The 14,275-nt window shown below is 41.2% G+C and overlaps 1 protein-coding gene across 1 annotated transcript in view; it reads right to left on the bottom strand.

Annotated features, from left to right (window-relative positions):
• The window catches only part of LOC136709209 (fibrillin-1-like), a 79,406-nt gene that overhangs the window by 12,676 nt on the left and 52,455 nt on the right, over positions 1 to 14,275 (bottom strand). Inside the window, exons 40-54 of the mRNA XM_066684294.1 lie at positions 13,711 to 13,779; positions 12,409 to 12,534; positions 9,101 to 9,223; positions 8,823 to 8,981; positions 8,663 to 8,734; positions 6,600 to 6,725; positions 6,266 to 6,388; positions 5,957 to 6,082; positions 5,380 to 5,496; positions 4,472 to 4,597; positions 3,853 to 3,972; positions 2,829 to 2,954; positions 1,420 to 1,572; positions 826 to 888; positions 400 to 522 (exon numbers count right to left, since the gene is read on the bottom strand). Coding sequence (XP_066540391.1) covers positions 400 to 522; positions 826 to 888; positions 1,420 to 1,572; positions 2,829 to 2,954; positions 3,853 to 3,972; positions 4,472 to 4,597; positions 5,380 to 5,496; positions 5,957 to 6,082; positions 6,266 to 6,388; positions 6,600 to 6,725; positions 8,663 to 8,734; positions 8,823 to 8,981; positions 9,101 to 9,223; positions 12,409 to 12,534; positions 13,711 to 13,779 — 1,752 coding nt within the window. The remainder of the gene's footprint in view (positions 1 to 399; positions 523 to 825; positions 889 to 1,419; positions 1,573 to 2,828; positions 2,955 to 3,852; positions 3,973 to 4,471; positions 4,598 to 5,379; positions 5,497 to 5,956; positions 6,083 to 6,265; positions 6,389 to 6,599; positions 6,726 to 8,662; positions 8,735 to 8,822; positions 8,982 to 9,100; positions 9,224 to 12,408; positions 12,535 to 13,710; positions 13,780 to 14,275) is intronic.

The raw sequence follows: 14,275 nt of genomic DNA on the forward strand, positions 1-14,275 counted from the left end.
GAGAGAGAGAGAAAGAGAGAGACAGACAGAGAGAGAGAGACCGAGAGAAGCAGAGAGAGAGAAAAAGAGATCGAGAGAGAGACAGAGAGAGAAACAGAGAGAGACAGAGAGAGAAGCAGGGAGAGAGACAGAGAGAGAGACAGAGAGAGAAGCAGAGAGAGAGACAGAGAGAGAGACAGAGAGAGAAGAAGAGAGAGAGACAGAGAGAGAGACAGAGAGAGAAGAAGAGAGAGAGAAACTTGAGATCAATTGAATGATTAAAACATAAGAGTATGTGAAAACAACAAAGGTAGTGTCTGATATTACCACAAAGGAGAGCCCTACGTCTCTCCTGACATTACTATTAACTCTCGTATACTGTACTCTAGCAGCTAGTAGCGGCTACTGGAAGGTGCTGACCTATGCAGTTCTTCTGTGAGGAGTCGAGACTGTAGCCGATGGGACACTCGCAGCGGTACGAGCCATCTGTGTTTATACACTGTCCGTTGGTACATATATCTGGGAATTTACACTCGTCCACATCTGGAACACAGGGGATCCAACAATCCAGTTAGCATTCAGTCAGTCCCTCCTTCCATCTGTCAATCACACTGATCAGATTTAATAATCCCAGCAGTTTTACTCAGCAGAACATTCCTAAAATACTTCTTGTTTTAATACGGACTTTAAGCACGTTCCAACACAGTAACCTCAATACACTAGAAAACATCTAAATATCACTGGAATTTCTGTAACATTTCTGTCTAATCCTCTTGGAAGCTTCATAAACATCGCTGAATGGTCTATTAATATTCTTGGTTATCTGTGGGACCTCATGGAGCTCACCCTCTGCGGTGTCTTGTGGCCCGTACGGCTGTCCAATATTGTAACACAGGAAACTGAAGGCCTCTGAAACACACACACACATACACACACACACACACACACACACACACACACACACACAGTGCTTACAAACAACACTTGTGGGAATAAGACTTTACAGATGAAGGTTCATGTCAGGTGTTGTGTAGGGAGGTGTCTGAAGGATGAAAGTGAAAGTGTAAACATGCTTTAAATGTAGAAGACAATATCAGAGATCCACAGAGATCTGTGTATGAGGAGCTTTCATCATTTTATTCACAATCAAATGAGTATTTTGGTTGTTTTGTTAATAATCAGTAGTTGCAGTAGTTCCAAACCCATTAGCCGTAGTTTGATTAATAAAACATCTTTACGTTGTGTGAAATAAACAGTGATGCTCCAGACCTGGAATGATCTTGTGACACTGACTTTCAATGAAAGGTAACAACAATATTGTTCTTTTTTATTTAACATTTTGGTGACACAATGTTCTTTTTTTATCTGACAGTGACGATATTCATAACTTATATGGTTATATGTGTGTGTGTGTGTGTGTGGGTGTGGGTGGATGTGTACCTTCCGTTTTGCTGGGGCAGATTTCACAAGGGTCACCCCAGCCCTGTCCTGGCATTGCACTGCAGCAGCAGGCACCTTTCGTTGTGTTCAGAGGCAAAGGAGACAAACAACTGCCACTCTCAAATTTGGTGTAACAATAACTCTCCCTCTTATCTGTGAGAGAGAGAGAGAGAGAGAGAGAGACAGAGAGAGAGAGAGCGAGAGAGATAAAGAGAAAGAAAGAGACTACATTTTGAGGACCGTCTACGTCTGAATATTATGTTTGATGAAAATAGATGGCAAGCTGTTTTATAATACAAACACACACACACACACACACACACACACACACACACACACACACAATCACACCTGGATTTTTGCATCAACAGCATCTCACCTGTGGAACAAGTGTGTGTGTGTGTGTGTTTGTACTATTCCCTGGACACTGTTAATGATTTTCTGCTACACTCCTCCACATGTAGTGAGGTCATACTGTGGGGAACTCCCTCCCCGCCCTCCTATCACTGATAGAAAGATGAACAAATGGAAAGTGTGAGAGCGTGAAGGAGGAGAAGTGTGTTTTAATCGTCTCACACACACGTGCTGTAACCAGTTTATGGCCCAGTACCAATTTGTGTTCAGTTCCTTTTTCCTAAAACTGAGCGTTAGAAGCTTAATGTTTAAAGCAGTGGAATGTAACTATGACTTAAATAACACTGCTATGATTAATGATTGCACACCTCTCGTTGTATTATTCTAATTTATAACGATCAAGAGGATAATCACACCCCAGCTATTTCTGCAGTACATAGTTTCATACTAAAGAAGGGCACTCCAGTCAAACGTGATACGCCTCATGGTAATTATTATCTCTTTATAAATGAGAAATCAGAAGAAAATGTCAGAAGAAACGGTTCATTCCCCAGTAATTGAACCGTTGCACTATTCCCTATCGATTACTGCTCCATCCGCAGATCACTGCACAAACACAAACATGAAGAGTATCTGTGCAAAGCCACCATCTGTTTCACTGGGTTCATCCCGAGGAAGACATTCACCAAACACAGAGAAAGGAAACATGCACAAGACGTAAAAACTAAATAATGAATGATAATAATGGAATGGGGTGTTCACTACAGTTTAATGAATGCGAGAGCAGGATTGTTGGAGTTTAAAATCTGCCCTTTAAACCGCTCCTGAACTCCCTCTAATGCTTTGGACACTAAGAGTGAAATAAGCCGATTGTATACTGTTTGTGTAACACACTGTGGACATATATCCGTTTGTTCCCAGTCGAACTACACTACGTACAAATACCAACAGTGTTGTGTGGGGGAATCTGGTTTTGTTTGTGTGTGTGTGTGTGTGTGTGTGTGTGTGTGTGTGTGTGTGTGTGTGTGTGTGTGTGTGTGGGAGTAAACACTCACCCACACATCTCCTCCCTGAAGAAGAGAGCTGGAAGCCCTCAGGACAGATACATTTAAAGCTTCCTGCCGTGTTCTGGCAGATTCCTAAAATGCAGATGTCTGGAGTCTGAGAACATTCATCAATATCTGAAAGAGAAGAGAAAACAAACGTTACTTTTCTGGTTCTACTCAGGTTTTGTTCAGATACCTTTATTTACAGAGCACCACTTTGTGTGCAGGTTCCTTCAAATGTTACAGCTGCCAGTAGTTTTAACTTTCTGTTTTTTACAGTGTAGATGAGTTGATATATTTCTTCATCTTCAAAATAGTGACTGCAGATGGAATGTATCCACAGACAGCACCTCTGACCACAGCATGAAAAGCTATCAGCGTTTGGAACCTCATTTAATCAGCGCTCTGCAGCACAGACTCTATATTATGACAAATCTGTTCAACACAACACACCCAACACTACACACATTACTGATTATGTGTTCAGACTTGGTCCCTTGGTCTGGTCCAAACAACATTGTTACCTTTTAATCCTTACCTCACGGCACAGTTATTTTTACATTTTGGGACTTCACGTCCTGTGTTTGGATTGTGTTACATTCATTGATTCATTGTCTGTAACCCTTATCCAGTTCAGGGCCCGCGGTGGGTCCGGAGCCTACCTGGAATCATTGGGTGCAAGGCAGGAATACACCCTGGAGGGGGCGCCAGTCCTTTACAGGGCAACAGACACACACACATTCACTCACACACTCACACCTACGGAAACTTTTAAGTCTCCAATCCACCTACCAACGTGTGTTTTGGGAGCGTGGGAGGAAACCGGAGCACCCGGAGGAAACCCACGCAGACACAGAAAGAACACCACACTCCTCACAGACAGTCACCCGGAACAGGACTCGAACCCACAACCTCCAGGTCCCTGGATCTGTGTGACTGCGACACCTACCTGCTGCTCCACCGTGCCGCCCTGATTATATTCACACTTGAAATGAACCACTGGATTTAAAGTTACGTTTTTATAAATTCCTACCTTCACACATCTCATCTTGTATGAAGTATCCAGGTGGGCAGATGCACCTGTAGGAGCCATCCAGATTCTGACAGGTGCCCGGAGAACACGCCCCAGGTTTCAGAGCACACTCATTAATATCTACAGTGGAAAAGAGACACTTATGTTAACATTTATATTGGGTTACGTCTGGTTACTGGGGCCTGAGCCACCGGAGGCTGATGGAGGTGGCTCCTATGCAAATGTTACATGATTTTCCGAGTGTAGACAGCAATTAATGATTGAAAAAAATCAAGGCACAACGTTGCAATCTACATTAAAAGCACAAATCAATTGTAATTTCAGGTCACAATAAAAAAACACTGGGATCATTTGCCTATTGCCTAGAAATATGATTTAAAACATTGAAACTATGTTTTTTAAAGGTTCTTTCATTGACTTTCAGCAAAAGTGTCATAATTCACTCCACCGAGTTTTCAGAGTTATTAAAGTGTGTGTTATTAAACAGCATTATAACTCTGATACGTCTTCGGTGATGAAATCGCTAGTGTGATGACGTTTGTTTAACGAACTTATGCCGTAACAGGGTTAAGATTTAAGTCAAAAACAGAGAGAGGAAAAAAGCAGAACCCTTTCGTACCTACACAGATCCTGCCGTCTACAGAGAGCTCATAACCCTCTCGACACACGCACACAAACGAGCCAACCGAGTTGATGCAGTTTCCGTTCCTGCAAATTCCTCTCTGCGTGGTACACTCATCAACATCTAAACACAGATACATACATTAGTCTCAGAAAGTAAACCTGTACGCAACACACACTGTTTGAACAACACTCTGAGAGCAGTGGAGAAATGAGACCAGCATTTACTCCTCTGAGATGCTCTTTTTACACCCATAATACCCCTTACCTGTTGCCTTTAAAATCTAATCAGATGTGAGATTTTCCACCCAGCGTACTGTTTCTTCTTCTTCTGCTTTTTAAAAATCATTTATTGATTATTATTTATTTTTTTAAGCACTACACATTTACCAGTCTTGTTTTGCTCTGACCATTATTCATTCTTGTGTTTCATTTTTCATTATGAAACTGTGGTGTGTTTGTGCATGTTTAAGAACATGCCTCTGGAGAACCCAAGACCCACTGGGCCCAAACCCAAACAAAAACAACCAGTTTCACACACGCACACACACACGCACGCACACACACACACACACGCACAGCACAGCACAGTTTCAGTTTCCGAGAAAAATTTCAAAATAATCTGATCTGAACTTCCACTGAGTCAAGTCCCGTGTGTGTGTGTGTGTGTGTGTGGGTGTGTATGTGCATGCATATGTTACTAAGGCAGATAAAGGTCACATTTATTTCATTTAGCGATCACTGTACCAGGTTTTGTTTAAAACAGAGCACTTGCTCTGACTCTGACTGTTTAAGACAACTTCAAAAAGGTATGTGTCTGTATTAGTGCAGGTAATCTATACAATATCATAAATGTAACATGATTAAAGTGTTTTTTATGACACTGTGTGTGTGTGTGTGTATTACCAATGCAGTCGATATTGTGGCTGAGCTGGAATCCTGGGTAGCAGAGACAATTGTAGGAGCCCACTGTGTTTTTACAAGTTCCATTACCACATGGCTGTCTCTCACACTCGTCAACATCTAAAACACACACACACACACAGTCAGGTTCACATCATTAAATGCATTCAAATAAATGTAGTGTTTAAAACATCTAACCCAAAGTCAAAGTAAAGCCTTTTTCACTCGTACACACACTTTACTAATATTATGTAACACTCTACAAAAACAACAGTGTTCGAAAGCACTGTGGAATGTCTGTCATTGGAACTGTCTTTTGGATCCAACGCACTGAAATCAATGTCATTAACTCAGCCTTGTTTTCCTGGAAGAAACTGAGAACAAATTTGTAGGTTGAGAACTAAAACCCTATCATCTCCCCTCATCTAAATAAATCATTTATCGTTTGAACACAGCAGCTATGAATGGACCAATAGCGATGCTGCAAAATAACATCTATTTACAGCGACCTCCCCTGAACGTTAAGAAGGTTTTTGTTTAACCAGAGATGATACATAACGTATAATACAAGAGCACTCACCAATGCACATAGGTGGTGAGGAGGTGGTTTTGTATCCCGTGGGACAGATGCACCGGTAACTTCCCACCATGTCAATACACGTCCCTGGGGCGCACACATTGGGGTTCTCTATACACTCGTTACGGTCTGGGGGGGGCACGCAAAGAAGTATTGTTATAGAAGAGTTACTGAACAACTCACAATAGATGTTCACATATAAATCATTCACAGCAGATACACAGCAACTTAGAACTGATACAAAACAATAATAAATGAAAAAACCAAACCTTAAAACTGGTGAATGAGTAATAACCCTGCAACTGTTCTTACCAAGACACTGTCCAGTGGGTGTTTGGCGATATCCCTGTTTACATTCGCAGCGGTATCCTCCAGGCAGATTCAAACACGCTGCGTTCTGCTGACACACTGGTCCATTCTGGCACTCATCGATATCTACAGAGAGAACAGAAAACAAGACGAAGAAGGAAAAATAAAACAGAAAGAGAAGCCATCACATGATCAACTCCAAAACAATGAATTCCTCCTTAGTCTTATTATTCTTTGCTATTGTGCAGACTCATGTATGTGTTTGTTTTGCAGATTCACATCCAGAAAGCAGGCAGTAGAAATGGACTGAAATACACACACACAGAGTAACACAGACCTTCACAGATGAGCAGTTTATCGTTGTAGACAAAACCCATTGGACATTCGCATCTGAAGCTGCCGATCATGTTGATACACACACCGTTTTCACACACTCCTGAAATCTCACGACACTCATCGATATCTGAAAAAACACAACATCAGAACTTCAAGACCGCTCTGTTGAATATAAACTGAAGCTTATAAAACTATAAGCTAGAGATGCAGTAGCCATTAGGTACAGTATATAAATCAAACAGGGGAGGAAATCAGCTTTTCACTTATCTCCTGGAAGAACTCTAACCTGCGAGTCAGAAAACTACAAAGGTAGTCAAGGAGACATCTCTGTATTGCTGTGTGTGTGTGTGTGTGTGTGATTGTATGTGTGAGATTGTATGTGTCTGTGCGTGTGATTGTGTGTGTGTGTGTGCGTGTGATTGTATGTGTGAGATTGTATGTGTCTGTGCGTGTGATTGTATGTGTGAAATTGTATGTGTCTGTGCGTGTGATTGTATGTGTGTGTGTGTGCGTGTGATTGTATGTGTGAGATTGTATGTGTCTGTGCGTGTGATTGTATGTGTGAGATTGTATGTGTCTGTGCGTGTGATTGTATGTGTGTGTGTGTGCGTGTGATTGTATGTGTGCGTGTGATTGTGTGTGTGCGTGTGTGTGTGATTGTATGTGTGCATGTGTGTGTGATTGTATGTGTGTGTGATTGTATGTGTGTGTGTGTGTGTGTGATTGTATGTGTGTGTGTGTGCGTGATTGTATATGTGTGTGTATGTGATTGTATGTGTGCGTGTGATTGTATGTGTGTGTGTGTGATTGTATGTGTGCGTGTGTGTGATTGTATGTGTGCATGTGTGTGTGATTGTATGTGTGCGTGTGTGTGATTGTATGTGTGCATGTGTGTGTGATTGTATGTGTGCGTGTGTGTGATTGTATGTGTGCATGTGTGTGATTGTATGTGTGCATGTGTGTGTGATTGTATGTGTGCGTGTGTGTGATTGTATGTGTGCGTGTGTGTGTGACTGTATGTGTGCGTGTGATTGTATGTGTGTGTGTGTGTGTGTGATTGTATGTGTGCGTGTGTGTGTGACTGTATGTGTGCGTGTGATTGTATGTGTGTGTGTGTGTGTGATTGTATGTGTGCATGTGTGTGATTGTATGTGTGCATGTGTGTGTGATTGTATGTGTGCGTGTGTGTGATTGTATGTGTGCATGTGTGTGTGATTGTATGTGTGCGTGTGTGTGATTGTATGTGTGCATGTGTGTGATTGTATGTGTGCATGTGTGTGTGATTGTATGTGTGCGTGTGTGTGATTGTATGTGTGCGTGTGTGTGTGACTGTATGTGTGCGTGTGATTGTATGTGTGTGTGTGTGTGTGATTGTATGTGTGCGTGTGTGTGTGACTGTATGTGTGCGTGTGATTGTATGTGTGTGTGTGTGTGTGATTGTATGTGTGCATGTGTGTGTGATTGTATGTGTGCGTGTGACTGTATGTGTGTGTGTGTGTGTGATTGTATGTGTGTGTGTGTGTGATTGTATGTGTGCGTGTGTGTGATTGTATGTGTGCGTGTGTGTGATTGTATGTGTGTGTGATTGTATGTGTGCGTGTGTGTGTGTGATTGTATGTGTGTGTGTGTGTGATTGTATGTGTGTGTGTGTGTGATTGTATGTGTGTGTGTGTGTGATTGTATGTGTGCGTGTGTGTGATTGTATGTGTGCGTGTGTGTGTGTGTGATTGTATGTGTGCGTGTGTGTGTGCGTGTGATTGTATGTGTGCGTGTGTGATTGTATATGTGTGTGTGTGTGTGTGATTGTGTGTGTGTGTGTGCATGTGTGTGCGTGTGATTGTATGTGTGCGTATGATTGTATGTGTGTTTGTGTGTGATTGTATGTGTGTTTGTGTGTGATTGTATGTGTGTGTGCGCCTGTGCGTGCGATTGAATGTGTGTGTGTGTGTGTGTGTGCGCCTGTGCGTGTGATTATGTGTGTGTGTGTGTGTGTGTGTGTGTGTGTGTGTGTGTGTGCGTGCGATTGTATGTGTGTGTGTGTGTGTGCGCGTGTGCGTGTTTTACCAATCACTTGTCCAGTGTAGATGTCAATGTAGTATCCTGGCCTCTCACTGCCACAAAGAGTCGCAAACTCCTCTAGAACAGGATCAGACAGTCACAGGTGAGTGTGTGTACATATCTCTGTGTGTGTGTGTGTGTGTGTGAGTGTGTGAGTAATACGTACTGGTGCTGGGTGTAGGACAAGGTTCACAGGGTTTATTCCAGGCTTTCCCAATGTTGTAGGAGCAACAGCACATTTTCTTCGTCATGTTAAACGTCAGTTCACCGTCACACGTGGAGTTATCAGAATAATAATTTCTGTAGCACAGACTACGTCTCATATCTACAAACACACACACACACACAACTCAAAAACTCACAACAGCAGTACCTGAATACAGAAAAGTCAGAAGGGCAGAATTCAGTATGAATCTATGTAACTAACTGCACAGGTGAACTCACCCATACAGTTGTTTCCTCCATTAATCTGCATGTAATCCGGGGGGCAGATACAGGTGTAGTTTCCAATCGTGTTGTAGCATAGACCCGGTCCACAGATACCAGGCCTTTCACACTCATCCACATCTTCACAAACAGAGAATTAAAACTTGAGACTTTATGCATTTTAAAGCAATAACATCCCACTCAGTCCAAATACTGTTTAATCATTTTACTAAAAATAAAGAATTCTGGCTACATTTTTCATCCATTTATTTGTATTGTTTGACTTTAATGTTTAATAGTGATCTACTCAGAAAAACACATGAAGCCAAAACATTCTTCTGTGAGGAGTTAATAACAATAACTACAGTAATGAATAATATTCTGCATTATTTACTGAATATAGAAACACAGACTAAACTACATTAGCATTGTGTAGCGTCTCCTCAAGTGAGATTTTGGCTGAACTGTTGTAAAGGAGAAAAAAATACAATTTTCTTTTTTACAAAATCAAAACACACTCAAAATGTCATTTTTAAAAGCATTTTTAAACTGTACAAGCTCTTTTCAAAAGCAAATGAAACCGACAGAGCTGGAATAAATAAACTGTTCTACTATAAACTCCACAGGGCCCAGAAGATGTTCCCTGTGATGAAAACTGTGTTTATAGAGCTCTGAAAGCCATGTGAGTCAGATTTAAGCGGACAGTGACATCATCTTTGAGGGGGATAAGCTGAGGGTTTAATGATGTAAGTGTTAAGTCGCCCAACAGCAGGGAAAGACCGTAAAAGTAACGTAACAGGATTTAACAGCTGACTCTACAGTGGAACACCTTTCTCAGAGCAGCAGGGGGTAGGGGCAGTGATTAAAGGAATATTTCAGTGCATTTAGAGCCTGATCTAAATCGATTTAACAAATCAGTACAATCTTTTACATTTTGAAAAATGCGCCGGACGATAACTTCACTACAATTAGACTGTCCAATAGATTCAACTCCTTATAAAGAGGTCATTGAACTACTTTAAGGTCCATTCTGAACACAGGTAGCCAGTTGTTTTCATAGAAAGACAAAAAGGGTCCATGTGGAGCAGGGGACAAGTTTTCTCCGAAATGATGGAGCTTCATCTAACACCTTTGAGAGAAGCTCACAGATGCTTAAGGTAGTGCTGGATACAATCAAATCCTCACATACCAATGTAACCAACAACATACATTCATTGTCTGTAACCGCTTATCCAAGTCAGGTCACACACTCACACATTCACTCACACCCTCACACCTATGGACACTTTGGAGTCGCCAATCCACCTACCAACGTGTGTTTTTGGACTGTGGGAGGAAACCGGAGCACCCGGAGGAAACCCACGCGGACACGGGGAGAACTCACCAACTCCTCAGTCACCCGGAGCAGGAATCGAACCCACAACCTCCAGGTTCCTGGAGCTGTGTGACTGCGACACTACCTGCTGCGCCACCGTGCCGCCATAATCAACAACAACTATTACGAATATACATTGACATTTGCTTTGAACTTAATATTCCACTCAAAACACCCAGAAAAGCAGCTGCAGGTCAAAAGACCTTGTCCATCATGTGAGAGTGTTATTAACAGTCACAACACTGTAGTGCTCTGTAAGTGCTGCAGTTTGAAAATGGCTTTTTACCACAGTACAACTCCCAGAATGCTTTGTTAAGAAAGCAATGATAGAACACTATAAGTCTGTTTAATCCCCCCCTCCACCCATCCCTGATCTATTAAGATTATCAACATATGGAACATGTTTCTCTTTCACTGTCTTACAACAGATTTTCTAAACATTTGTTCACAGCCTCTACAATAAATGTAAATTCTGCACTGCTGTTGTTATAATAACAATGTTACACCATGTGTTTTCAATCATCACTTTTACATTTTCCATTTACTTTAAAGACGATGTTTGTGTGAGCAATTTATTTAAACGAGTAATACACACTGTCCTTACACTTTCAGTTGTGTTCATTCCAAACACTGATGCAAAAATACAGTGGTCAGTGACTATATTTTGACTGAATTCACCTCCTGTGATGAGATAAATCCACATCATAAACAAGTGTTAAATCGAGTAAACGTACAAAATGTCAAATAAAAACAAACTGCCATTATTTTCAAATCATTTAAACCCTATATTTATTTGAAAATAGTGCAAAGACAATATTTTAAATGTTGAAACTTATAAAGTTCACTGTTTTTGGAAAATTTTTTGCGCATTTTGAGTTTGTTGCCAGTAACACATTCCAAAAAAGTTGGGGCCAGGGCATGTTCACCACGGCGAAGCCTAATCTCTGCTTTTAACACCACTCTATAAAGGTTTGGGACACAGACCAAATGCTGTATCATGTTTATTCCATAATTTACAAATTCTTTTTTGTCAGACCACAGCACACTTTTCCTCTTTGCCTCGGTCTTAAACGAGCTCGGGCCCAGAGACAGTGGCAGCATTTCTGGATCCTTTTTATACACAATTTCTTCTTTGCATCTCCGTCCAAAGAGTGTGAACTTGTGTATGGGGGTGCAGTGATAAACTGTGCTCAGATAGTGTTACTGAGCCTATGCAGTGGTTTCCACTACAGAATCATGTGTTTGTAATTCAGTGCTGTCTGAGGGCCAGAAGACTGCAGCCAGTCAGGACTGGTTTGGGACCTCGTCCCGTGAAAATAAAGGTTTCTCCAGATTCTCTGAATCTTTAAATGAGAGTATATACCGTACACGAAGAAATCCCGAAATCAGAGTGGTGACATTTCTCAGTTTAAAAATATGAACATTTTATTTGTATAATTCTAAATTAAATTTAGGCTTCAAATGATCTCCACATCACTGCGTTCTGTTTTTATTTACATTGTGCCCCGTGTTCCACTGATTCTCCAGTTTAAGGGATGAGTTGTTATGATACACAGGGATTAAATTAATCTCACAGCAGTCCTTTTGAAGTTGAGGCCTAGTGTTCTTCAGACCTGACAAACAGGTTCTATTATTATCATTATTAATATCATAGCACAGCAGAGGCTTAAAATATGCCACTATTATTATTATTCTAATGTGTTTTATGTGTCTCATTTTCAGGATGAGGATGAGAGTTTTCCACAAGAGGAACACAAAGGAACCATGCACACCCCCAGATGGCTGCTGAGCTTCCCTTACAGCGCCTTACAAATGATTATTAAAGACTCGAGTCCCATTGCTTTAGAGGAAGGTCAAGGTTTCTGTGAGATGATCAACACATTTCATACTGAATATATATAGTTTATGAGGGACTGTAAAATAATGGGAGACAAGCAAAAGAGACTTATACCTTCACACACCCTGGTGTCCTCATTGAGTGCAAAACCTTTTGGACATTCACAGTGAAAACTGCCAAAAGTGTTGATGCAGTTCCCACCCTGGCACAGTCCAGGCAGCTCCTGGCATTCATTTATATCTGAAAAACAGAGAGTATATGAATAGTGTTGAATAGAATAGAAGCAAAGATAACACACCAGAACATAATAGAAAAGAACAAAACACAACAAAAAAAGGAATAGAATTGAACAGAACAGCATCAAACACAACAAAAAAGAACAGAACAGAACTCAATAGAGCAAAATAGTACAGCGCAAAAGAGAGCAGCATAAAAGTCCTTTAGTGTTTCTGCCAAGAGCACTTCCCAACTCACTGGGTATTATTTACACTCAAAATAAAATACAGATGAATATAAACGATAAAATATAGGCAGATTAAACACTGCATGTCCACGTTTACCTGTGGTGGCATACTTTACACCACTCCATTCAACGCCTGACATTGTACATGGTGAAGTAAGGCTTGCAGGCAGTAGCTCGCTATGAAAACTCATGTCATGAAGCTCCCTGTGCACAGTTTTTGTGCTGATGTTAATGCCAGAGGGGGTGCGAAACTGCAGTTATTGACTCAGCAAAGCATTGATAACATTAACAATCTGTGCGCTCAGAAACCCCACTCTGTAACTTTACATGGTAACTTTGTGGCTGAGTTGCTGTTGTTCCTAATTGTTTCCAGTTTTCAATAATACCACTCACATTTGATCATCAAAGACCCAGGAGGGATCGACCCATTCACTCACTTAAATTTATATGTCTGTGTTAATGGGACTGAATAAAAAAAAAAAAAACAGTATTCAATGATTAGGAGGTGTGTCCCAATATTTATGCCCTTCCTCTCATTATTTTCTATAAAGATTGGCTTATAACAGCTATTTCTGGCTTCCATATTTGGTCAAATTTGTCTCTGTACAATTACAGTAAAGGTTTAGGACGTTTTGATTTCGGAGGAGGAGCGACTACAAAAGATTATGAATTCTTTCAGACCCTCCTACAAAAGTTACATAGTGCAGTTGCTGCAGTGCTGAGCCCATGGTCGCAAAAGAACAAAGGCTCTATTCTCCCATTTACAGGTCAGTGAAGCATTACAATGACTCTGAAGCGGTAATTTTAAGGTAAAAATATTACATAGTGTTCCTTTAATGTCCATGGTCCAGCTGTATTATTAAACTGTCTGATAGACGTCTTACATATGATCTGCAATGTTTTTCATGTAACTGAAAAAGCTTTGTAGAAAGGTGAATTGTTTGTAAACTTACCCTCCAGTATAACAGAAATAGGATTAGGTCTGAAACCCTCTCCACCAGGACACAGTGACTTGTATTCAGCTGTGAGAGAAAACAAGGGAAAAAAGTCACATGACGTTTTTATACTGACCTTATAAATATATACATGTGGTATTTATTAATAGGTTATGTCTGAGTATGAATCTTTCTGACTTTGTGAGGGTTAGAATATGCAATATGTGTGTAAATTTGTGGAAAATAAATGCAAAACTTAAATGAGGTCATCACAGAGGTGCTGCAGATGTCTGTCTCAGCTCCAGGGCCCTGGAGGCTGTGGGTTTGAGTCCCGCTCCGGGTGACTGTCTGTGAGGAGTGTGGTGTGTTCTCCCTGTGTCTGTGTGGGTTTCCTCCGGGTCACTGTCTGTGAGGAGTGTGGTGTGTTCTCCCTGTGTCTGTGTGGGTTTCCTCCGGGTCACTGTCTGTGAGGAGTGTGGTGTGTTCTCCCTGTGTCTGCGTGGGTTTCCTCCGGGTCACTGTCTGTGAGGAGTGTGGTGTGTTCTCTCTGTGTCTGCGTGGGTTTCCTCCGGGTGACTGTCTG

This window comes from Hoplias malabaricus, chromosome 11 (assembly GCF_029633855.1).
Source record: "Hoplias malabaricus isolate fHopMal1 chromosome 11, fHopMal1.hap1, whole genome shotgun sequence".
NCBI lineage: Eukaryota > Metazoa > Chordata > Actinopteri > Characiformes > Erythrinidae > Hoplias > Hoplias malabaricus.